The sequence below is a fragment of the Cryptomeria japonica genome, chromosome 1, assembly GCF_030272615.1.
Source record: "Cryptomeria japonica chromosome 1, Sugi_1.0, whole genome shotgun sequence".
NCBI lineage: Eukaryota > Viridiplantae > Streptophyta > Pinopsida > Cupressales > Cupressaceae > Cryptomeria > Cryptomeria japonica.
The window spans coordinates 261822149-261849715 of record NC_081405.1 but is presented as its reverse complement, the minus strand read 5'-3'; the positions used below and the strand labels follow the sequence as shown (position 1 = coordinate 261849715).

Sequence of the window (27567 nt, the reverse complement as noted above, 5' to 3'; positions counted from 1 at the left end):
CCAGTTGCTTGACACTTTAATGAACATAATCTTTTACCTACTGATGATTTTTTAAGGAATTAGTTCAAAAACCTTAAAGATGGGAAAAGAAACCAAAACATTGCGTTAGGCTCAATCCTAGAATTGATGACTAGCGGAATTTAGGTTGGTGAGGGGCAATCTTTGTTAGTGTTTTCAGTCCACTTACAAATAGTAAAGTGGAAGTAAGCTCTCCCAAAATGTGCATACTATTTAAACAAGTAATAAGGTGAAAATCAGCTGTCTCAAAAATACATGACTAGGTAAGCGAGCAATAAAATGGAAGGAAGTCAGCCCTCTAAAAAATACATGATTAGGTAAACCAGTAATAATGCAGAAACCAACCCTTTCAAAAATACAAAGGAAGCCAGCCTTCTCAAAATGCATGACTAGGTAAATGAGTAACAAGGTGGAAGCCAACACTCTCAGGAATACATGACTAGGAATATGAGTAATAAAGTGTAAGTCAATAGCCAATTGAGGCATAGTGCTGTGGTAAAGTCATTTCATTGATGAATTTGTAAGCCTTATGCCTTCACTGGGTTTATCTGCTCTCAGGATATGTGCCTTCATTGGATAGTGTGCTTGCAGATTATGGGCCATTGAGCTCATGGGTTTGAACAAGTGAAATGAGTGGTGAATTGGGGGCCAAACCCCCCCGGTGTGGCCTCAATGGTTAAAGTGGGAAAATATCCTCCATAAGTGGTCCCTCTAGGCTCGGACCAAGCTAAGAACCCCAGTTTCCTCATCAAAAAATATAAGGTGGAAGTCAATCCTCACAAAAATATATGACCAGGTGAACAAGTAATAAGGTGGAAACCAGCCCTCTCAAAAATTCAAGACTAGCTAACTGAGTAATAAAGTGAAAACCAGCCCTCTCAAAAATACATGATTAAGTAAACAAGTAACAAGGTGAAAGCCAACCCTCTCAAAAATAAATGTCTAGGTAAACAAGTAATCATGTGGAAACCAACCCTCTCAAAAAAGACTAGGTAAATAGGTAATAAGGTAAAAGCCAGCCCTCTCAAATAATACAACTAGATAAACAAAGGTGGAAGCCAACCCTCTCAAAAATAAAAGACTAGGTAAATGGATGATAAGTGGAAGCCAACCCTCTCATGAGGTAAGCAAGTACAAAAATGATTTAAGGCAAAATTAATGAATGACAGGTAGCAAAATTTTCAAGTAGATGAGGGCACTTTAATAATGGTATTTCTGAGAAATAAAAAAATATAATTCAGAAAACATAAAATGCAAAATTAAAAAATTGAGATCGCATACCATCATATCAAGAGAACAAATCAAATACCGTGGCAGCTAGCAGTCCATGAGGGTTGTAAAATTTGGGCAAGATGGTTTTTGATTGTTCTTTTCCTTGAAGGAACATTTAAGTTAATATCACGAGACTACCAAAATCGAAGAACTTGCTCTCCAATAAAAAATTTGAATTGGGTATCAAAAAGTAGAAGATACTCCATGGATAAAAATTGTCTTAGTGTACACTCAGTAGTGTATTTCAATGTTTGAATCGAAATGGAATCTGGATGAATGAAGAACGACACCATCTTTTCCTTTACTCGCAATTGGAAATATGCTTGGGGATGGAGGGGATTTACCAAAAAAATAATCCCTTACATTTGATTTTTAAATTTTGGTTTTACCAACCAAGCTTTGGAATGTCAGTGAACAATAGGGTCTGGGGTACTCCTTAGAAACGAACCTTCAACAAAAATGGGGTCATTTTTTTACAAGAATCTCATCTTCAAATTAAGGAAAAATAATTTCTTCAAATAACCATGTTGAGTGAGAAAACAAATTCACTCAATGCTTATCCTTAAAAGTCACAGGATGCATCCAGCGGGTGGATCTGAGTGTGAAAGACCAAGTGTTACAACAATGATGACCCTGGTTTAAATCCCCAATTGGCAATCATATTTGAGGACTGAGAATCTGTGTATCCCATGTGTGTGCGTAATACTTTCTATCAGGAGATTGGGCCCGCATATGTCCAAATAGCCAAGAAGTCTTACAATCCCTCAATTTACCAATTAAGAAAAAGGTATCTCAAGTTGTCAATTAGGTGACTAAAGCAATCCACATGCCAATTGCATACAACTTACATCCAAAACTCAGTGAAAATCGTTTCTTAAAAGTCAGCCTTGAGATGCTTTGAGGGCTACTAAAGAAACCCAGAAAGCCAAATGCATTTATAGCATCTAACATGAACTTCCATGTTATTCCTAATGTCGATTCAAGATGAACTCTTTTCTGCCATATATAATATATATGTACATATACATATAAACTTTCAAGCCGAAGGTTTGTCCTTCACAATCCCAATGAAATTTCAGTTATCCAATATCCTATACATAATGAACAAAGGAAAACAGTTAGCTGATACAGATCTCACAATGCTCACAAAGTATTCACTCTTTTTCAGCCTTAATGTGGGAACAGAATCTTCGATTTCTGATTCCCAAAAAAATTTTGTACAAATTAATGGAATATACAGAAAGTCATTTCAATCAAGAATAGTTTTAATTAAGGTAGCATGCAACAGTATTCAGAATATGGTATCCATTCAGAAATTTGATATTTTGCAGTCATGGATCATCAATGTCACTCCCAGCCCCTTGAACACCCATAATCACATCTGTCCCATCGCAATCCACTAATTTATTCCTGCATGAAATACAGTTAGAATTGTTCATCAAAATATGTTTTGGGCACCTAACTTCATTGAAATATGATTTGTGCAGAAGAACCACAAAGCAGACAGTTTCACGAGTTAGGAATTCACCTTTCCAAAATAAACTTTCCTTCTTTATACTTCTGACTCTTCTCGTGTGCAACTTCCTGCAATTAGCAATCATTACATTGTTTAGATTCTAGAATATCGTACACAAAAAAGTCCTGCAGCATATAGTGCGTCTATTTGTTAGAATCAAGTTCTCAATGTCCAGTTTTTTCTTTAAATTGTAGTTCCATGGAGTTTCCTGATGGGGGGATGTGGGGACAGATTTCAAGGGCAGGACAACCAAGGGCCTAAGTTTGGGGACAGGGCAGGCAGGGGAAGCGTAGCAGTGGTAGAGCAGTGGTGCAGAAATACATATAGTGCTTGAAAAATGGTTATAAAAAAAATGTACAATTAAAAGAATTATAAATGGTACTTAGGCAAATTAGCAAAATTTGGAAACTACTGAACTTTGAAGTGAACATTAACAATTTAACATTAAACAATGAAAATGTCGAATTTGAAATTTATATTATAGTTTATATTCAAGATTACATAATGATGATTACAATGATGACTAGAAATGTTCAAAATAACAAAATCGAGTGAATTAAGGCCTTTAATAATCCCCAAACTCTTCTTCTTGCTCCTTCTCAACCCTCTTGCACTTCACTCACAATTTCATGTTGCACTTGCAGCACTCACTCACACTCACACTATCAACTTGCTGATTTGTTTTTGTGAATCGAAATGAGTACTTGAGGGTGTTTTGTAGGGTTTGTGGGGTTTAAGAAGAGCTCATAGGCCATTAGAGTTTAGTCTTGGCCGTAGCGATTGAAAATAAAATCAAGTTTTTTTGAAAAAAATGCAGATTTGGCTGTCCATCTGTGAGAGACTCCTAGGCATCCCTGAGATGGTCGAAAAACTCCTGGGAGTCCCAAGTCCCCACATTTCTGCATCCCCAACGTCTTGACGACATATCCCAGGCGGCAGAGGTGGTGGTGGTGTGGTTGAGGGACATTTCCCCCAAGTCCTCATGTCTCGAAAACATCCCCATCTTGGATATATGAGGTTTTTTGGTGGGGATGCAACCCCATGGAACACTGCATTTAAATACAACCTTTTTTACAGTTTCCAACAATGAATGTTCTTAATAATATAATGTAGCATTAAAGGATAGAGAAACAACAACAAAAAAATGTGATGGTTAAATATGAATCAGAAAGCAACAGAGTACCATCAATAGGACATTGAGAAGAAATGGAAAATGGACCCCATAAAAATAGGCTACAACTAACATTCATATGATATGCATATGTTCTGCATAGAAGACCATATAATCAAACCATAATGCTTTAAGTTCAATATTCCACTCCTTAAAACCATAATTAAGTGTAACAGCAGATAGTTGCCCTACGTCTATGTTGCCAGTTCAAATTTAGATTTGCCACTTTCTTCTCAGGTTTGGTACAGCTTGTTTCAGTTGTACTATAATACCAATATAAGTATAGAACATCCTCCTTTGGGGCTGATCTAATCCATATTCAAATTCAAAATGGAGTTTCCCGCTCTCTCAAACCCTATGATAGTGAGCTTTGCAGATTCTGTGCTGCAACATACAAGGTGTTCGGATCTCAATTTGGCAAGGGGTGTCAGTCATGCAGAAAAGCAGTCATTGGTTTCATTGGAAGTGAGCCAGGATGGTGCACATGGCATGATGCCAATGGCTCTGTTCACACCTAGCAAGAAGGACAAGGACAAAAAGCACTCTATTCAGGGAAATGATGCATTGGTGGGTGGCCAACATTCTTGTGCTTGGTCTTTTTGACGAATCAAGGGCAGCAATAAGGGAAAAACTCAAGGGAATGTGGCAGCAGCAGCTTAACTGATGTGTAAGCCTGAGATTCCTCTGAATTCAAGGCTGCATACATTGGTGGTGCTGATTAAAGGCATCCTCTCTCAAAAGGAAAAATTCTCAAAAATGGGTCCCATCTGTTAGTTCAACTCTGCCTGGCTTGCTCCCTTGCATGAATGGATTTCTAATAAATGGTCTCAGTTTTTAAAAGATAAAAGTACAAATCGTTCCTAGTGTGCAATGTCTTTTTGTGCTGCATAGTAAATTACAGATGAATAAATTGTAGATTTTGGGAAAAGGCCTATGGTTATGGGATGAGCATAAATTATTGGTGAAGCCATGGTTCCTTGTGCCAAACCAATTATGGAAATAGTTATGGTATTGCCTGTTTTGGTACAACTACGACATCTCCCTCTTCAGTTTTGGGTGGATTTGTGTTTCCATGCATTGGGTAAATTTTGAAGCTTGATCTTGAAATGGAAGGACTAATTTGTTCCACTTAGGCTGGGATTCAAGTGGAGTTTGATAATTCCAAGGTTTGCTAGAGAAGGTATAGTTTAAGTGGAGAATAGATTTTGGAAGCAAATTTTGGACTGTCTGATAGGCAGGCCATTGGCCCCAAAAAAAGGTACATGATGGAATGCTGCTCAGCTGTAGCCCTTGTGATAAGGGGTCCGTGAAGGTAAATATGGAATTAGGCACCTCACAGAATCCTGTTTAACAAGTTAAGCATGGTTCAAACTCTTCTCCACTCCACAGTGCTATGTGGATGTTGTGAAGGATACTGAGGCCTCTTCAATTCAAAAGACAGTTGAGAGTACCATGGCAGTTGATGAAGTAGGAGTTTCATCTAAGTTCCAAATACATGGAAGACAAAATTCTTTCTATCAAATGACAATCAATAAATCTCATGTAGTTCAAAAGCTACAGAATGCAGCTCCTTTTAAAACTGAGATGAAGATCGAAATGTCTCTTCTGACATAGGAGGAACAGAGATGTGGGGATGGATTTGCAGATTCTAGAATAGAATAGATCAACTAGCCTCTTTATACATCAGCAGCATCCTCAGAGTATGAGGAAGATGTTAAGTATTTAAAATGGACAGACATCAATAAAAAGAAGGTGATTGCAAATTAAAAAAATAACTAGAGGGATGACTCTTAGATCTCATGACTATATAGATATATATGAGAAAAAGTAAGGGTTTTGAAAGGGCCACATAACCTTATACAAAGACATAAAAATAGAACTAAAACACAGAGAACAGGAACAAACATAAGACAAAGTGTTAAAACAATCAATGGCACACAGAACCAGTTCAACCAGAGAAACAGAACAAAAACCTAGCCAGAGGTCGCTCTATGATCAGCCAAAAGTAGACAGAGAGCATAATTATTGAAAAGCTAGACCATTGAGGCGTTCAGCAGCCTCACTGATAAATATTAAATATATTAACAATAAATTTAATCTATAAATATAACGTCAGTTAATTAATATCTATAAATATTATTAATATATAAAATGAAATTAAAACGTGGCTAAATTCATACCAATAATGTCACCATTTTTGCATACAAAATTGGTCAGGGGTGAAAAAATTGTAAGATAAGCATTGTTCATTTGCAGAGCAAATGACAGTTAGATTGTATCAAGGAGCAACAGACCAAAAATGTTGATGACAGAAAAGAGCTTGAAGCACAGTCATTCCAGGGAAGCCATAAGAACTACAGATTCAAAGCTGGTGTAATAGATCAGAATCAATGGAAAGCAAATTGACTCCAATCAAACCCCTACAGGCCTGATTCTGAGGGCCAGCTTGTCCAAGTTTTGAAAAAAGATAATTATGATACAGCAGGAGATTCATACCCTACTTTATTGAATAGAAAACTAGCCTTTTACAGCTGTACCTAGTCTCCTGAAAAATGAGATTTTAAAAACAGACTTGTGGATGGAAACAACACTAAGTTCTGATAACATGGGAAAACCCTTGATCAATTCTGAATCGAAAATTAACCAAATTGTGGATGTCATTTCCAGCTCATTGATCACAAGAGGGGTTAACAAAATCTCAGTCAATCCCAAGGCAGATAAGATACATGAGAAAAGAAAAGTGATAACATTCAAAAGTAGAGATCTCAAAGTGTCAAAACATCATCTACAAAATAATACCTTCTTCACTAAATGGGCAAACCAATGACGTATCACAAATCAAATTCAGAAAAAATGTAAGAATAACTGTGGGTAGGATGTCATCTCAGATCATTGTTGAAAGGCTTCTTTTTGGTTTTGGTGCAAATCAATTACAAGGATATCCATGGATGATGGATGGTGTGGTTTTATATACATTATTGGGGATTAGTTTTTGATCCCCTTATATGCTCTTCCCTCTGAATATTGGAAATCTTGTATTCTTGCAAAAATTGGGAACTCCCTTGGCAGATTCATAAATAGGGATAGAAAAAGGCAAAAAGTGATGCTGGAAGTGGAAGTTATACAAGAATATGCATCATCGACAACATGGCCAGCCCTTTGCCTTCAATCATCAAGCTTTGTTCTGAGAAAGGCAAATGGGAGCAGCAAATTCAAATTGAGGGCTCATCTATCTTTTGCAAGGGATGTTTCAATTATGTTCATTCATTGGAAGAATGTAAAAATAGATTGTACCAGATTGACAATTCTCAACAGCTGAAAATTTGCCCTCTGAAAAAGATTTGAATCCGCCTCCTTGCTCTGACAATCCACTTCGAAGGACAATAATCAATGTTCGTGCCCTTGGCAGGCTAGTCAAAACACAGTTCGGAATTCCTTGGTTCAGGCACTCATCAAAGATCCAAAGTCCAGCTTACAGTATAATTTTTAAATCTCCAGTATACCTAAAGAAAAGTCAGTTCTTGAAGTGGCATTTGACCTATTCAGGATCACCAATGAGATCATTGTGTCCTCTTCCAATCTGATGTGGTAATAAGGTATTCAATGGAAAAGGTTATCACAAATCCAGACCACATTGATGACTTTAAAGGAGACTGGACTGAAAATTATTTTGATTTAGACTCCAAGGAACAAATTGTGAGTCAAACCAATCCAAAATTTGATAAATCAAAATGTGGAGATCAAAATGAAGAGGAAAAAAAATCAACAAAAAGATTCTAGAGATAGAGGGAATCGCAAAGGTCAAATGAAAATCAAAGATATAGTTAAAAGGTCTAGGAAGGGTGTATCCTTTCCTAGCAAACAATCAAGATCATCTCATGGAATGTTAAAGGCTTAAATGCTCCTAACAAAAGCCCTTTGATAAAGCACAAATTGGATATATCTTGTCTAGATATATTCCTAATTGAAGGAACTAAGATTCAATGAATCCAAAATGGAAACTCTGGCATGGCAATTATGTTAAAGTTGATCAGGCCTCTGGATGTTTTTGGGAATGCAACCTCAATGAAACTGAAAATTGGCAAGACCAATGAAGCTAAGGCTCAAGGGTTTCTTCTTGACCTCCAACCATGTGCTCATTATAGAATCAAGAATATTCAGATTGAGAGGAACTTTAGGATGCCAGTCAATGCTATTGCAAGAGGTGTTCACCCAATTGGAAGATAAACAATATTTTGTGGCATGCTTGGTCACTTTTAGACTCTCTCCCACCTTCTCAGTACAACATATATTATAAGAAATCAACCAATTAGCAAACTTCCTAGCAAATGTTGCCACAAAGTTGAAGAGTAACCATTAATAACGCAGCAGTCACATGTGAGAGTGCCTACACATCATGGCAAGGAGCAGTTTCTAGTAGCTTCTCATGGGTATTTTTTCTGTAAACTCATTTTTGGTGAAGAAGACACCCACAATAATAGCAAATATGAATCTTAGATTGCTTGCAAAAAAGAGGTGAATTGCCTTCTTGGGAAGAATTATCGACCTCAAGTTAAGAAGAGTTTCCAAATCACATTCGGTGACAATTCATGTTTATGGACCATCATCACAGGGTGAAATTTAGTATAGATTCGATATTCAAAGCCACTTTCCTAAAAGCCACAAAATCAAAAGGATGCAGTTGTAATGTCCCCTAATTAGTTAAACTTTAAATTAACCTAAACTTGCCCAAATCTAAAATAGGTAATTAAGTTTATGTGAGTGCCTTTGTATACAGTTTTCCTGCAACACAAAATTAGAGAACACATATGAAGTAATACTTATAAACTGAAACATATACTAATGAATTAGATTGAGTGATACAATCCTTTAATGTATTATTTACCATTAGTATTATATTTGTTAGATGAAATCAGATTGTAGGTTAGTTGTCATTCTTTATTATCCAATTCTTAGTGCACTAGGGTAGGCTAGCTGGATAAGGCATCCAAGAGACCCTCCACCCTAGGCCCAAGAGCAGATGCTACATCCCTCTTGGCTCCATGTGGCAAGTGTTAAGCATCCATCATGGAGTGGCATACCCAGTGAGGTGTCCTATTGCCATTCCCCCTCATCACAACCACCTCCTCTCTTAAGCCCAAGAGCAGATGCTACACCCCTCTTGGCTCCATGTGACAAGTTTTAAGCATCCACTATGGAGTGGCATACCTAAGAGAGGGTCCCTTATATACAATGAACAATTTTGCCTATGATATTCCAATGAAATTATATTTAATGTCCAATTCAGTCCATCACAGATATACAGTTACTATAACCGTTTATACTTAACATTGTCATCACTAGTTCCATTATATTATGTTAGCGCATTATATCAGGTTATCATCAATGCTTTATGTTAATAATATCTTGTTATCATCATTAGTCCTTTATTTGCCATCATTTCATTATAATCGTTATGCTGTCCCTTATATTATCAGCACTACATTGAAATGCAGTATTATTCCAGATTATAAACAGATTTTGGTTGTATCATCCATCCTTAGATTACATCCACGGATATATATATATATATATATATATACACACACACACTATGTTAAATTCATTCTTTAATTACCAGTCCTACAGTATGTAATTATTTTAATATAGACTTGGATAACATTTGCCTCCCACCCTTATAGCATATTAAGGAAATCTATCTTAATTGGGATCATATGTTGTAATTTAGTTTCAACAATATGAATGACTTGTTATGCTGCAATGCTAAATCAGAATGCTAGGTCAGAATCCTCACATACCTGTTGCTGACCCTATTTGCTATTAATCCTTGCTGGCAACCTTCCCATCTTACCTGATTTCCCTTTCTTCCTCCTCATGTCTATTAAAAGGTACTTATCCTTACTATTGTGGGTGGAGAGACCACTACCAACAGTCATGCCTTTTAGTGGTAACGAGCCCTTTGAAAGGTCGTTGCCTTTCCCTTCATCGCATTTCTCAAACCATGGCAACCATTCATAACAAATCATGAATGCCAGTAATTATTAATGCAAATACATTAATCGGGATATTATAATAATAAGAATCAGTTAATAATAATCACTATTACTTGAGGATATACATAATCAGAATATAATTAGTAATAGGAATCAATTATTATCAATATTAGATATCATTATTGGTTTTGCATGAATCTTAATAACAGTTCTGTTCTTATCTGATTGATGGATCTTCTCACTGGATGCTTTGAATCCTTTCCTTTATATCTCTCAATGTGAGAGAGAGGTCATACCTTTTAATCATGTATGCCCTTTGGCAAGAGACACACCCTTAGCACCCTTTGAAAGAGTGCAACTCCTCATTATTTCTGCACTTTGAAAGGGGCACAACCTTTCACAATCAGATCTGCACTTCTTATTAAATCAGATCTGCATTTCTGATTCCCAAATTATACCCCTCTCAAATGAGGCTCTCTTCTCCCCTTTTATACCTCATATATGGGAGAATCAAAGCTTATCATTTCATGCCTTTTGTCCATTCATTAACTTAATTAAATTTTTAATTATATTCTTTTATATTTTCATTTTAATTTTATTTTTGTTCTTTTAAATGCTAATTTTATTATTAATATTTAATTAAATTCTATTTCAAAATGATGACATTACAGGAGTCAAACTCCAAGAGATTGTACTTGCAAATGCAAGCCAATGTGATGGCAGCTCCCTAGATTCCATTCATTATTTTGGCAGTTGACTTCAAGAATTCTACCAAGAAGGCACAAGAATAGCTCAAGGTAGACTGTCTAAAGTGTGCAACAAGCACAACCCCAACAATACGCATTGATTCGTCTTTGACTCTTTTGCTATCCTAGAAGAAGAAGAAGGTGACAATGCTAAAGAAAATGAAGAAGGCAGTCACAGTTCTTTTTCATATTTTGTCTAGTTTCATGGTGGCTACAATAAGTATAGATGTTAGTGTTTCTCCGCAATTTTTGTTTAATCACGCCCCACTAAGGGTTGTAACACTGCGGCCCTCTCACCTAGAGCTGATGTTTTTTTCCCTAAATTCTTTAAACTTTTGATATAATTAGTTTGACCCCATGGCCATTTTTCACCAATCATTGAGCTCAATTGGTAAAAGCATTAGGTTCTCATTGTGGAGACTTGAGTTCAAGTTCCCCAAAGCAACATCCAAGCTAGAATTCTATGTGGTGACTGTTGGATTTCCATTGTTAACTTCTTGTGTTAATATCTAAGTTGGAATATGGTGTTGATAAATCTCAGTGTGTCTTTAGACTTCCCGTTTTTATATCTAAGGTGAAAATATAATGTTCATATCTATGTTGAAATAGTTGTTAGCATTAATTCTAGAAAGGAGAAGGTATCCCAATAATGGCCTTCACTTATTTGGGCCAACCCAAGAATCGTAACTTGCCAGTTATAAAATAATAAAAAATTAAGTGAGATATATAATTTTATAAACATATTTATTCATTAAACTAATTAACACATTTTACTATATAAAAACAAGTTATAATAAATTATTGTTCTAAGTACCGATCAAAAAAAAAATTATTGTTCTAAGCTAAAGATTTGTTGATTTTTATTAAACTCAAAAATGAATAAAGAGGATAGTATAAAGGTTAAAAATGAGTGGCTGGAGAATAGAGGCAAAGGCTACAAGTTGAAGTACAATATCATCATTCCTTTGATTCATTTTCTTCTTTGTTTTTTGCTTCACTTGTTTCCCAAGAAATGGTAATGAGCATTCAGAAACTCAGAAGTTGCAAAGGAGTGGCTGGAAAATAAATGTATGGGGCCAAAGGTGAATGCTACTAGTTGAAATGCAATATCATCATTCCTTTTATAAATTTTATTCCTTGTTTTTGCTTCTCTTGTTTCCCAAGAAATAGTAATGAGGATTCAGAAACTCAAAACATTTATGAGAAGAAAATTTACAAAGTTTAAATGAGATTAAGAGAAATGAGTTTTTTGGGGTCCTAAAAATATATTTAATTCAAAAAACATGTTAGTTTTTCCCATATGCCCCAATTTACCTAGGTCTGCCCAAGGTACATCGTAGACCTATGCATTCTGCCTGGGTACAATGAGGTGTACCTAGGCCAAATACAAACTAGGGATGCGTCCAAAGCATATCCAAGATAAACCCATCCTAGGTTTTGAACTTAACTCATTTAGTTTGGTATGCTGAGTGATCTAGGCATACCCAATAACATAATTCAACATATAATCCACTAAATATCCATGTTAAACTAGGACTTGTCCGCACCCCTCATCAACCCTATGTCTTCATCCTTGTCTCATCCCAAAAACACCAACTAATAAGGTTATGCATCTTGAGAACGTCTAGCTATCCCTAGTAATTTTGGAGAAATATTTAGCATCCCTTAGTTGTCCCCAAGACAACCAAAGGCATTTGTGGTATCCCCTAACTATCTTAGGGATGTCAGGCATCCCCACTTTCATTAGAAACAAAAAGTTCATTTTTTGTCAAAGACAAATACATTTCATCACTCATTCTAAAATTAAATTTTTTTGGACCTACAAAATGAAAATACTATGAAGGGTAATCATTTAAAGTTTTATACATCCTAGACCCTAATATTAATATAAATTATTATTTTACAATTTAAAACTTCCGAAAGAAACAGCAAAATAAGATTTGAGAAATTGATGTTTATGCCATAAAATGTACTTGGGCTACACCACTTCAATAGCTCTGTAGTCATTGGGAGTACTACTTATAGATTATTATATAACAAATTTGTAATGGCCTTACTTTTGCATGAAAATAACTGATTCTAAAATTCAAATTTCATTACTCCAAAGTGGCGGAAGCCATTGATAAGGGGGAGGTGCTTAACGTAGAATTCAAAAGGCCCATTCTCAGTAATAAGGATCAGAGTCTTTGCAACCAAAGACAAACAGAGATTGCTAGAAGCATTGCATTCCTTAAGCAATGGCTGGAAGTGGTCAAAGAACCGAAAGGAGAGTGGTGGGTGAGTTACATGGTCGAAAAAGGATGGACACCCTTCCAGGCAGATAATCCCACTAAATCACAGGCCTCTGGTATGGAAGCTGCAGATGACAGGGAAGAAGATTAAGCTCCAGTTACATAGTTTTTTGCTATAATTATTATAATGAATCTTATGCATAGACAGATAGGATCTATAGATAGCTCAAGACACATAGTGAACTGTTTATTTTCTTTGATATAATATGCATAGCGAAGGGTAAGATACTCACTGTATGACAATATCAAATTATAGTTAAACTATACTTAGATGAGACATAAATCTTGATTATCATAGTAAGAATCTAAAGTGCAGACTAGAGAGGTTGTGGTAGTATCAACCCTTTGCTGACCAGTGCTTTCGCTTCTGAGAATTATTGTAGACTAGGTAATCTTTCAAAGTAGGACCAACAATTTCTGATGTTGACCTATTTGGAAAGAAACCTAGTCTAGAATAACAGCAGGGGAGAGTGTACATAAATAGTATTGGCTTTATTCTTCTCTTGACACTAACAGTTAACATAGTGGTTTTGCAGAAGAAGGTATTGAAAATCTGTTTTGCAGGAGAAGGTTTTAAAATTTGTTTTGCAGGATAAGCAGAAGGTGACTAGAATGGCAAAAGGGAACTGGGAAAGCTGGACAGAAATACACTATCACAATAATATTATTATGTAATTTAGATATAATTGTAGAAGACCTGTCTATAACAATGGTTTTAATGAAGGCATAGATCTAATGCAAAATTACACTTGTTTTTGCAACCATTAAATAGTTCATGGAATCTTGAAGCAAGAAAATCAAATAAAGCTTGGAGAATTTAATCCAAAACTAAAAAGTTAAATAGAAAACACTTCTAAAGAACTTAGCACAATGCATGCATGTGTGTGTGCATGTACACCTTATCTGATGCAATTACAATTGTATTTGCAACCATAAACTAGTTCTCGGAATCTTGGATCAAGATAATGAAACAAAGCTTAGGGAATTTACTCTCAATATTAAAAGTCTTCTCAACAATCTTCTAAACAAGTAAGCAAACCATCCACATATGTACATTATATTGTGTACATATGAACACTGAGAGACCAAGATGCATGCGTGCACCCACACACACTCAAACATCCTACCGTTTCAATGTACATAAATACATCTATATATATATATATATATTTGATCCTGACATCATACTATGTATATACATACATACATATATAGAGACACACACACAAACAAATTGCCTCCTAGATTGCCTTCCATGAAATGGGTCCCACTATTGCCTGGTGTCCCCATCCCACCATCCCCTGGCATCCCTGTCCCAGAAATGTAGTGGAACAGAGCTAAAATTAGAGTATAATATTTTTAACGTCATGAAAAAATAAGACTTCTTGCAGTACTCATAACAAAAAGAAAAATTGGTGCACCTATGCACTGAGGCTGTTTGGGCAAAATGAGTTGAGTCCTCCAAAAAATTGGCCACATGAGTGCTTTACTGAACATCGCGATTGGCATAACCAGGACCGGAGAACATAGCCACAGATTCACATCAGCAATTAAAAAAGTTACAAAATCCACCACTGCAGACAACTGTATTTTTCTTTGTGCAGGAGGTATCAGGGTCAAGGAAAACAGTGAATGTAAAAATGCCTTCTTAGAAAACTGTTGTAAAAGGGCAGCAGCTTCTGTTGGTTTTCAGAAAGAGAGAGCAAAACAATAATAATATAATTTATTATTTCATTCTTCAATGCCATTGTTCAATACAATACTTATAGGAGTTTTGATTCCTACATTATAGAGACAACTCCCTAATAATTAGAGTTGTTTTAATAATTCAAACAAACATACACTTGTACAACAACATGATTCTATATTATCCTATACATATGACAAACAAACCAAGCAAATAATTTAATATTACTAACAACCATGAGAACACTAACATAGTTTCCTAACACCTTCCCTTAGTTCACGGGGAGAAAAAACATCACATAAATTGAAAACAGAATCGTATGCCTACACATAGTTTTAGGTCTGCATATTGCTATATGGATCTTGCTGCACATGATCACCTACATACGAGAACTTATCTTGCTTTCACTTCCAATGAACTCGTCACCAACCGACCACACTTCCAAGAAGTCCGACAGTCAGAGGATCATTGTAGCCAGCCACTCTCCTATACAACTGTTTACAATATCAATGATGTCTACATTCTCCTCTTTTCAAACTTTAACACTTTCAACTGTGGTAGGCCCAACTCTTGTGATTCGTGATCTTGTTTCAAATGAAAGGAACCTCTCATCAACCTTTCACAGTTTTAAATAAGTTTACCACAATCCTGGACACAAAATAGGAACGCACTCATATGTTCACCTCGTATGGTTTTTTTGGATTACCACTAACCTTTTTTAAGATCCATGAACTGCATTACACTAGTGCTTGTGTTCGTTACAATATTTTACACTGAGAGGATACAGAAGGAAACAACACACATATGAATAGAAATAGCAAACGTTTTTATATTGTGCCACTCGATCTCCAACAATATAGGAACTTATCACTGCCACTTGAGATGGAATATTGGTGTTATATTCCCACCCATGATGTGAAATTTCCAATTATTAGAAAAACTGAAGCACACACCACGATAGAAAACAAAATGCCACCAAAGCTGATAAGCGGCCCCGTTGGTATCACTGACAAGAAGACGTTGAGTGTCTCCTTCCTCTGTTGCCTCCTGCCTCCAAGTAGGTTTGCCACTTAATTAGCAAACTTTTTCTTTGAGGCTCGATTTTATAATGCCTCATTATAAAATTGCCTCCACATCCCTCCAAAGGTGGACATCGCATACAAGCAAAAATGTAACCAATTGCAAATGAGGTAAAAAAAAATTCATAATTTCATTTTTTTACACTTTTTGGTAAACATACTTTATGGTGACAATGAATGATTCATGAAAATAGAACCTATTCTAAAGGACTAAATAAAAATGATAATACTAACCTAATAGAAGAAGGCTAACAAAACTATGGACATGAGACAATCAGGCTAACAAAACTATGGACATGAGACAATCCATAAAAGAGAAATCTTTATCAAAGAAAAATCAAATAACAAGAACTTGGATAAGTACTTTGTGAGAGATAGATGCCACCCATATGTACATCTCCATTGCCCGTTTGATCATAAGAAAATACAAAGACATTATACTCATGCAGTGTAGTCTGAATAAATGGATGAATGTCTTGAAGGAAGTTACCTTGGCCAACTAAGGTCCACAAATTCTGTCAAGTTCAAAATACACTTTAAAACTTGTGATAGGGGAACCTCCAAGGATTATACATACTATAAAATCATTAGGAAATTTTGTTACTTACAAACCCCCACCCTTAAATTGAGGTCAAACATGACAAAATACTTGGATGGTACCTTTGATAGAATAGCTTCTTTTCCGTGATCAATGGGGTGATTGTGGCCTCTACTTGTAGAGCACTTTGATCTAATTTGTAAACTAAATTTGCAATGATGCCTATATATCACGGATCTGCTCAAAGTTTTGCATTGAGTACTCTTGCAAGTCGCTTGCTTCCTATCTAATTTTTAGGCATATCTTCACATGTAGTAAAGAGCTGCTCTTTCAGTTGGTGTACCTGATTTTATTGCATATTCATAGGCAGTTATGTTGAGCCTGCAAGTGGAATCGACATCGAAATATTCTTGAATCTGAAGCATTACTTTCGCAATTGTCGTCTTCAATGGAGGTGAGAGAGCAAGTGGTGCACCCCACAATTCTTTAACAGCAAACTTTCCACTATTTTGCAGCAACTTTATCAAAAGAATAGCTAATAATTTAGGAAAAACCTATTGAGGGTCTCGGCTCCATGTACATCAGATTGAATTGAGGAGTCTCAAACACGCACTCCAAGCTCCACTGTACCCTACCTTTTACGTTGCAGTAAAGATTTGGTCCTTCTTGCCACTGTCACAATCTCCAATGCTAATTCATTATATCAAATCAACATATGCTCACAAAGTCATGATGACTTCCTGCTCTGATACCATACTGGTTTCAGAGAGAGAGTAAAACAATCATAATATAATTTATTATTTCATTCTTCAATATCATTGTTCAATACATTACACACTTATAGGAGTTATGGTGTCTAAATTATACGAACAACTCCCTAATTGTTAGAGTTGTTTTTACAACTGAAACATACACTCGTACAACAACATAATTGTATATTATCCTATACATATGACTAACAAACCTAACAAAAAATTTAATATTACTAACACCCATGTGAAGACTAACATACTTTCCAAACAGCTTCATTCCTGGGTTGGAAAGGTACATTAATGGAAAATCAACTAGTAATTGGAAGTTATAATTGTAAGAGCAATATCTACCTACATCCTCCAAATTGAATGAGAACTAATTTGAAATTTCTAAATGTAGACATTCTCCAAAACTACGGGAGGCATTGGGGTCAAGGAATACAGTGAATGCAAAACTATCTCTTAAAAAGAGGTTGTTGAAGGGCAGCAGTTTAATTTTCCAGGTTTTGAAAAATACATTGATGGAAAATTAACTGGTATTTGGAAATTAAAAGTTTAAGAGCAGATGTCTGCCTACAACAGCTAGGAATCCTGTGTATCAGAACTTTCTTCCAACTCTAGAAGTTTTGCAGAATAATTCTTGAACACTGGAGGAGGATTATTTAGCACAATTAAGACAATAAAATACAAGACAAGGCAATAAAATTGGAAGTTAGCTACTCTTGCTATGAGATTTAGAGCAAAAAATTATTTGTTGTGATATGAACTAGAAGGAATTCTCCACTTTGACAAAATACAAGAGATGGGCTAGGTTTTGATCCAAAAATAGAAAACATGGCCAGTATCCGAAAATGGAATTAGTGGCAACATACTCTCTTCAGTGGGGATCCTTGACTAATTAGTATAACCACTATTGGTTGGAACTGTTCTTAACTAGATTTGAGCAAAGCCAATTTCAGACAATATTTGTTCACCAAACAAAATTCTTACATGGCAATAACAACTTGATTGTGAGCATGTTTCCATCAGATGCCATGCACGTCACATATACAGACAAGCACACAGCTAGTCTCTCTGTGTTATGAACACAATAAGTCAAAGCTGTGCTCGAGGCTGGGAAGAATGTAAGCATCCAGAGAAGGGAATGATAAAAAAAATATGATATCTCAGAAACAGATTCCAGGAATGAATTCATTTGTCAGGTCACCAGAGACATCATATGGTAGGTTGAATACTGGAGTCTCAAGGTATTAAGGATTCAAACAAGAAGAAAACAGTTTGCCAAACAGGTCTGCAATTGGAAAAGATGCCACATATGGAAGTGAAGTTAAAGAGTTGCCTTCAAGAGTTAAAGATTTGGATCAAGAACGACATATGACAGCTTATTGCCAAGAGTCTCTACACAGGAGCAGAGAGTTTGAAAACATACAAAGAACTCTCAAATTTTAGTTAAGAAAAGGTCTAACATGTGTTGCACCCAAAGATACAACAGTCTAATGAAGTTCTCAAACAGGTGACATGGTTGCAGCAAGGAGCAAGCAATTGACAGATTGCAGATAAGTCACCAAGTTCAACAAAACCAAAACATGAGCGAAAAAAGGAGCATCCTAGTAAAAAGAAGAGGCATAAAATGATTTAGGAAGTCCAGGAACAGACTTCACGAGAGATTAGAAACGCAGAGATCCAAGCAGGAAAGCACTGGTGATGTGAAGCAAGAACAGGTTGATAGAGAAACTGTTTGTCAAAGATATTGTAAGTTTGAGGAATGAAATAGAATCCTTTCTAAGTTGTGCTGTTTTTTTCTGAATATCATCATGCATGTAGATTTCCTCTCCCCAAGCAAAAACAGGGATTTTTATTTATTTAAATTTAAAAGAAAAAATGAAGCTTCAGATGAAAAATCTAAAATAGCAATTCAAATGTAATAAACATGATATAATTTAATTCACAACACGTATTGAGAGAAAAACTTACATATTTCCAACCAACAATTTGATGACATGTGTTACAGTAGATGTCAGTGACAGTGTGCATTCCAGTTGTCATCATTCTGTCCTCTACTACCCCAGTAGATACATTCACACTGTACAAACAACATTATCACGATTATAGAAATCAGATCAGTATTTCTAAAGTGCAAAGATTAACTCGGTAAATGGAACATAAACATACAAGATATGATTATATTGCAATACAGAAAACTCACCTATGGAATAGAATTAAAAGTAAAACTTTGATTCTTGAGGAGTTAACAAGTACCTATTAATAATTTTTCATTGAAGACCTAAACAATGCAACCTTAAAACACTAGCCCACATGAAGAATACACTTGCAGTGTAATTGTTCCTTGAGCAGTGACCTCTATGTATCTGAGAGAAGACTTGTCATATACTCCGAACCTTAACTTAAAGGTTCAATGTATATCAAGACTCGGTGAGATATACAAAGACAACCAAGAAAGACATCTTAAAATTTGAGAAAAGCCCTTTGTAATATTGTATATGCCCCCATAAAGTTTCTTCACGTGATTTCACAATGTTTTAATATATCCTGATTTGTTTTAACTTTTGAAGAGCTTCTGAAATTACTTTCTTTTGATGAAAAAAATTTAGAAACTGCCTAGTTCTCCTGATTTCTATTATAGAAATATAAGAGTGACTTCTTGAGTAGCAAATTCATATGGGTTGGACAACACGGAAATCTTCCAAGAAATATTAAAGTTTTCAAGTTCAATGGTTCATAGCACTCATTTTGTACAATGCAAGGCATACATTATTAAATGCCTTAAGACAAGCGATCTCCCACATGGTAATAAGCATCAAAGACTACAAATATTGGAAACTCAAATGTACTATGGGGAGGCATCCTCAAAGTTCTATACATTTTTTGTTCAATACAAAGAACATATATATAGAACTTTTCATTTTCCTATATTATAGGAAGGTTGTTCTAGCTCCTATAACCACTCCCCTAAATGTGCAAGTTGAAAGACTCCTAATAATTATTATACTAACATTTACAGGGATGGTCCAATATTCTCAACACCCATAATAAATACATGAGTTATTATTACAACTCACTTTACCTCATCCATTCACACAACGTTATTCTAACCCATGTGAACAGTAATGTGAATTCCTAACATTAATGAAGGCCAATAAGAAGATGTACAATATAGAGGAAGTCACACCAATTTAACATGGGTGGACAATATTTGCCATACTCAAGCATCCACGAGTTCCACAAAGATAGAAAGAGAGACTTCAGCATGGAAGAACCCATTCAGTTGGTGGCAATATATGCACCTCCATATTGGAAAACACACTAGTCATTAAACTCTTAGCACAAGTTTGTAATTTCTTTGTTGCTCAAAATAACTAGTCCACATACAATTTCATCCACTCTAACAACAGGAACAAGATTAACTCTAAGACACCCAGGAAGTTTATGGCTATGCACAATGCCTTGTGCTTTCCGGATTACAAGATGATTGAGTATAAGGAGAATCCAACAACACAATTCAATGTAGAGCATGAGGAGCCGACAAAAATTGATGGGGTTCAAGGAACACATACAAGGTTGGTTGGAGCTTAACTGCATGAACTAAAGAAGTTTGGTAGTTCCAACAATAAGGATTATGCCATGGCATTTCATCGAACAATGACTTAAATAAACCATTGTATCAAATTATGGGTTAGATTAGCAATTGTATTTCATGAGTTAGTTTCACTTTGTAGTATTGTACTTTCTATTTTGTAGTTTGAACTTGATGAATAATATATGATCAATTGATTGCTGAATTTTCCAACTTCGTATAGACTTCTGTTTACTTTACTCATATTGTTTACATAAATGATAAGTTACAGGTTCTCTTACTATTTAGTATTTTTGTAGTTAATTTGTCAAAAATATTAAGTTTTATATAATATTTTCAGTTACCCCCCACTATCTCTAAAATCTGAAAAAAGAATGCCGACCCCACAACATGGAAAACCATGGCCATCCCTGAAAATTAAAGACACTAATTAAATGTGTAATCCCTGGCAGAACTATGTATGCCTGCAATTGCTAGATATTTACACCAATGAATCTGCCAACATACAACTACCACATTATTTTCAAAAAGTAGATTTAACTTGTTGATCATCTTAAAAGAAGTCAGTCATGTAAGGACACGAGATCCTATAAAATGCCTTACGTAACAGTCCAAAATTATTATGAAAAATAAATAAAAGTTTATTAAATAAAATCTCTATGCAGTTCTCTATTTGTTGAACCTTCAATTTTTGATTCTTTGAACATATAACATTATGGAAGCTAAAGAGATGCAAGATATCTTGTTCTAGGATCTAGTGGAATTCTAGGATAACAAAAACTTTGATATCTTCCCATAAATTCAACACATACACACTTGAAAAATATGGGGATAAAGCACCACATACTGTTACATACCTGTCTTTATGTTCCATTTATACATGCTTCTGAATGCTGTGTACTAAGTCTTATTGAAAAAGTATAAAATACCAATTGTAAGTCCTATAAAATTTGCTTGAAATAATGGAAAATAAATGAAAAACTAAAACCATAGAAATGTGTATGAATAATAGTACGTCATTGTCTGCTGATGGAGGAATAAGCTTCATCCAATATCAATAGGTAAATTGGATGACACAAAGCAATACGAGGAAAAAAATTCAGCCAATGTCATTAATTAAGTTTCTACGAAATGTCCAATGATGGAGGTATAAGCTTCATCCAATATCAATAATTAAAATGTTTGACACAATGCAATAGGAGGAAAGAATTTCTTTTAATGTCGGTAATTAAGTTTGCACAAAATTTAGTTGGATAGATTATACAGTACATCTATCATCCAATGTAAAACAGAAACATCCAGAAAGTCTATCGAAAGGAGAGAGACATACACAGTGTTAAAGAGATAGGCCTTCCCATGCCGGCAATGAAACGTCTGGCAAAAAGTTGAACAATAGCCAATAAGCATGTGTAAAATTTTGAACAATCGCAATTTCAGTGAGTCAATCTAAAATAACAGTTTTCAATTCAAAAAATCAATTTAGAATCAGCAGTTTTCCAAATTGTACAAAATGTTGGACACAATAAAAAGCACCATAAAGATAAGTTATGGTAAGGTGAAATTATAGTCAGTATAAGCCCTAAATAAAGATAACACTCTGAGTTTCAAAATGCAATCAATATCAACCATACCAATTTTACTGAGCCTCACAAGTAAAGAGACAAATGCCTGTGAAATCGCAGAGAATTCTAGATTCAAAGTTAAGTACCAACTATCATAAAATAACTGTAAAAACTCTAATTTCCATAAATATACTAGGCACTGTTAAGCAATCAGATAGCAGTCTGAAGTCAATCATCAGCCTGATTTAAAGGACTCTACATGGGTACAATCCAGCTAGCTGAAGAATGTTAAGAATAAATGTCCATGTTCATCAAGAAAATCAAATAATCACTTCAGAAGTCGATCAACCAGGAATAATTACTAGGAGTCAGAATATTTTCCTATAGTTAATTTTGTCTGAGTATTGGGAAAGGTGTGGGGATGGGAAAATGTTCCACAATACAATCAGAGATGAACAGATCTCCAGCATGGAAGAGAACACCCACAGCCAGAGAGCTAAGTTACCAGGTCATGGATATGGAAGTTTTTACACCAGTATACGTCTTTTGTTTCTTTCTTTGCAATATTATAAGGTGTTCCCTGGTGCACATCCATGGGGCCTAGCTAGGTCTCCTGAGCATCCAGAAAACTACACTTTGTCCTCATATTTTTTAAGAAAACTTCCCTTTTCTAAGAAGAAAATGGCCATGCCCTGTTATCCCCCACATAAGACACAAAATAGCAAAAAGACAGGAACATGAACATCAGAAATACAGTGAAGCAATGCTGCTTGACAAAAAATATCACTAGACTTCTAAGCCTTTAGGTATTTTCAGCATAGGCTAAATGTAAACCTGTGATGATAGAATTCCAGAATTGTTAGATTATGATGGCTTAGTTTATTATTCTGATAAAATTAGGATGAAATTTGATTGCTTTTGAAAGAATTTAGTGCTCAAAGTCCTTTGCTCCGTGAAATTATCTCTTGTATTTTCCATTTCTGGTTTTCCTTGATATAAAAGCTATGTGATGTGATACCAGTACCTGTTCAAATAACTTTTACCTATGTGTATTATTCTATATGTTATTTTAATATCCACCTCCCCACTGTTCCCAAAATCTGAAAATACATTGACATTCCCAAAACCCCATTGCCCCTTCCCCGAAACTCGGAGAAACAGTGCTACTATATTCATTATTTTATTGACGTGTGGCATGACTGTTTTATATTTTCATTCTACGTACATTTATATATCTAACTTTGTTGAAGTGTTGTTGACTCACAGCAAAGTCAAAATTAATATTGCTTCAATTGCATTTTAGTCTTGATATTTCTTAGTCCTTTGAATGGAATCAATGACCTTTCCCCTAGTTTCTTTTGCACTGCATATCAAGCTTATTCGTGATTGAAAAGAGACATTTTTACAAATATATTAACATCTTGGCAAAAACAAAAAAAATATGTCATTCGCCCACTCTAAGTAAAACATCCAAATAAGTGACTTGTTGCAAAGAGTATCATTTTTTTCCTTTGAACTACTAGATTAGTGGTTCAATACAGCCTTTTGCACTGCATATCAAGCTTTATTCGTGATTGAAAAGAGACATTTTTACAAATATATTAACATCTTGGCAAAAACAAAAAAAATATGTCATTCGCCCACTCTAAGTAAAACATCCAAATAAGTGACTTGTTGCAAAGAGTATCATTTTTTTCCTTTGAACTACTAGATTAGTGGTTCAATACAGCCTCAATACAAGGCAGATAGACACTACTGATGTATCCACAATACATCTAGATACAGCAAAATAATTATATACATGTCTAGATATGTATCGCTTTCACAGAGGCAAATATGACGGGGTAACCAAATCATCTAGTAATTTAGCAAAAAAAAAAAGTACCAACCCTTTAATTTCATGAAGGGTAAAATTATCCTGTCTAATACCATTTTCTCTCATTTCAGCTATCCTTTCTTTACATCACTTCTCTCTTTTACTATCCACAAAAAATGCTAAGAACAAAAACTCAAAAGTGACTATAAGGGAATCATAGCAATGACAAGCCAATCTTTAATTGATATGAGGTTTATGATGAACCACTGAAACTAAAAACATTAACCATATGTGATAATTGCTTCATATCTGACAAAAATCACAAGTTGCAAAATAGAGATGGTTCTGCACATTGAAGGTGTGATTATCATGAAAGCGAAATTTCTAAATTTAAAGGACAAAAAACTCAAAAATGACCATCCAAATCAATTAGCAATAAGGGCATCATCACAATGACAAGCCAATCCTCAATTGAAAAGTTCTTTTATAATAAATCATTGAAACTAAAAACCTTAAATGTATGCAATAATTGCCCCATATCAGGCCAAACCCACAAAATGGTAAAAAGCAGAAATGGTCTGAACAATGCAATGGATTACATTCTTCATTCCTCCTACTAACAAATGCCGAAAGGTGCTTGTGTGCTAATTGAACCCCCTTGCCTTGTAGTTATTGGCAAAATAAATGAGGAAAAAATGGAATTTGTGAAATGACTACTCGTAGTGATATGGTCGCCGTCAAATCCCTAAATGAAATATAACTATCAATACCAGTAGAAGCCTTCAATTAATTAAAACAAATATATAATTGGATTGCCATTGAGTTAAATCCCACATTTGTAAAAATTGTGAAACAAGGATGACTTATAGAGCATAACATGTTCAAAAAGGCTTTATCAATAGGGAAACAGGACAGATAGTGAAATTCACAACACAGTAGGATTATACCGTTCACTACTCCCCTACTAACAAAAGTTTTAAAATGCCTATGTGCCTTGCAGGTCCCCTTGTACTTCTTACCAACATAAATAAGGAAAAATGTCGTTAGCGTAATGACTAGTCATGGAGGTTGCCTTAAGATGCTTTTAAAATGCACAAATCAAATAACATCAGTAAATATGAAAGTCAAACTCAAAAAATGCATGGGCTTGCTCCCGACAATATAATTGGCAACTTAGCCACATAAGATATCAAAAGCATAGTCATCGAATTTTAAAAAGTTACTTAGCAATGCACAAATCAAATAACATCAGTAAATATGAAATTCAAACTCAAAAAATGCATGGGCTTGCTCCCGACAATACACTTGGCAACTTAGCCACATAAGATATCAAAAGCATAGTCATCAAGTTACTTAGCAATGCCCCTCCATATGACCTAGCTAAAGCCCAAACCAAATATAAATTAATTATTAATGTGATTTCTATGTAAAATTCAAGCTATAAAGTACAAGTTACCTACCTTAGAGACAACCTCATCAATATTTGCAAGATGGTTGTTACAGGACTTGCAGACATAAATCCGCCCCTTAAGCTGTACCAGAAACAACCTCCCCATGTTACTGACCAGCAGTAATACCAGCCCTGGATATTAAAGTCAAAGCTTCTCACTGACAGGATTTCAAATATTGCATGACCCCAATTAATCTGCCACACCAGAAATCAAATTCCAATTAAAAAATAATTAAATAAGACAAGACCGACACAAGGTCCCCTGTGCAATTAAACCATCCTGCCCATGGTTCAAAACAACACAAACTGAGAACACCAATTAAAGGCCTGATTACGTGGCAACAAAAGCCCTAATTCATCTGCCAATTCCAACAAGACAAAACACAAGGGTAACATATTAAAAAGATTTCGCCACCCAGAGGAGATCCCCACTGCAATTTCAAGACCAGAAAGAGATTTTCAAAGCAGCTTCCATGTACAAAACTGATTCCAAAAGCATTTTAATGAAGATCAAAACGCTACCAAATCAGCGATAGAATATGAGTTGCACAGAAGAAAGGGCACTTGGATGAAACAGAACCAAGGGAAGAATAGGAAGGTTACTAATTTGAATAAATACATAAACACTAACAAAGAAATCAAAAGCTCTGATAGAATAATTTAGACTAGCTGTAACAGTGAAGAACAGAGAAAAAATGACAACACCATTTCACCGAATTCCAAAAAGACATAAGAAAGTATAAACAGGTTTAGACAGCAAATAGGAGAGAAGATCTTTACAGTCCAAGTCAGAATCAGTTCATATGTGCTCAAATGTAATGTGTAGCTTGAATAAGGATTATAACTTTCTAAAGACTGAATAGGAAGGGGTAATATAACAAGGAATATAAATATATATGATATTTTCAAGTCAAAATCAAGACGATCCAACCTTTAGGAAACAATAACATATTAATCATTTAAGTTGGAAACTAAAGTTATATTATTTCGAATCGGACATGGGATCCCAAAGCATTTTCAATACCCGAAAAGGATTCTCGGAGCAATTTCGATCACCAAAAAAGGGGTTCCAAAACCAATTTGGATAATCGAAGGGACAAAAGACACAATTTCAACACTCAGGGACGACTCCTGCAAATTTCAATACTCCGAAAATGTTTCCAATAGAATTTCACTAACCAGAAGAGACTCCCAACGCAGTTTCAAAACCCAGGAGAGCGCCTCAACGCAATTTGGACACCCAAAAGGATATCTGAACACAATCTCAATACCCAGAAAGGATTTCCAAAGCAATCACAATACCCACAAAGGATTCCAACAACAATCAAAACTAAGAAATCCAATACTACCGAAGGTCCAAATAAACTATTAAAGACGAAGGCCTGATTATGCATTAAACCCCATAAACTTTCAATGTATATTAATCCAAGTTTAGAATCTATTCAATACCCTAGATGATCAATTCACACGGGAAGCATACCTTACCTAAAAGTCATCCTATGATAAAACGCAGATTTGGGTGTGAGAGAATGCAAGAATGCAAGCAACCTGGTGGCTTGGGAGACAAGAAATCCATGGCTTACATTTGTTCCATGGGAAGAGAGGAGAAGAGAGCACGCCTTTTGACCAAGCAAACCAAAGCCTGCGGTAGTGCTTGTGCTGGTGGAGGTTCCTGGAATTCACCAGTCAGACCGTGCAGAGGATGAAAAGAATACTTTTACGTGTGTGCCATAGGCATAGGCTGGCGAATAAATGAATTCATCACGATGGTGAAACGACAATTTACTTTTTTTTTTTTCTTAGCAAAGATTTTTAGAGGTGGCGACGATATTAGCAGGGAGGCATTTGTGTTTTTATACATGATGGGGAAGCTGCTTTAGAATATGTAATGTGCAACATCGACGGTGCAGATTCATTTGTGTGAATCTAGAACAATCATTCACCTTCGATGTGATGGAACTTGTCGACTGTATATAATATAGGTTTTTTTTTTTCCTTAATAAAGCTGTGTGAATGTGATGGATATGTGATCTTGTCCTTCGAGGCAAGCAAGGGTCCAGATTTGACTCATCAGATATTTT

The 27567-nt window shown here is 35.3% G+C and overlaps 1 protein-coding gene across 4 annotated transcripts; it reads right to left on the bottom strand.

Moving 5' to 3' along the window:
• Positions 1 to 2066: 2066 nt before the first annotated feature.
• Positions 2067 to 27324, bottom strand: LOC131073784 (protein yippee-like). 4 transcript variants are annotated; one of them, XM_058010284.2, is made up of 6 exons: positions 26967 to 27324; positions 25497 to 25681; positions 21989 to 22032; positions 19038 to 19146; positions 2819 to 2874; positions 2067 to 2700 (listed from the first exon to the last, which is right to left on the bottom strand). In XM_058010284.2, the coding sequence occupies exons 2-6, from the start codon at positions 25590 to 25592 to the stop codon at positions 2622 to 2624; spliced, it is 384 nt and encodes a 127-aa protein (XP_057866267.1). In that variant the 5' UTR covers positions 25593 to 25681; positions 26967 to 27324; the 3' UTR covers positions 2067 to 2621. The 4 variants fall into 4 exon arrangements, with proteins under 4 accessions (XP_057866267.1, XP_057866266.1, XP_057866265.1 ...); XM_058010283.2 differs by having other exon boundaries at positions 26972 to 27324; XM_058010282.2 differs by having other exon boundaries at positions 27070 to 27324.
• Between the last annotated feature and the right edge of the window lie 243 nt (positions 27325 to 27567).

Coding starts and splice junctions, on each gene's coding strand:
- LOC131073784 (XM_058010284.2), bottom strand. CDS start 25,592: ATGGGGAGGTTGTTTCTGGTACAGCTTAAGGGGCGGATTTATGTCTGC. Junction 19,147..21,988: donor GCCTATCTCTTTAACACTGT/GTATGTCTCTCT, acceptor TTGTTTGTACAG/TGTGAATGTATCTACTGGGG. Junction 2,875..19,037: donor AAATTGTTGGTTGGAAATAT/GTAAGTTTTTCT, acceptor TGCTAATTGCAG/GAAGTTGCACACGAGAAGAG.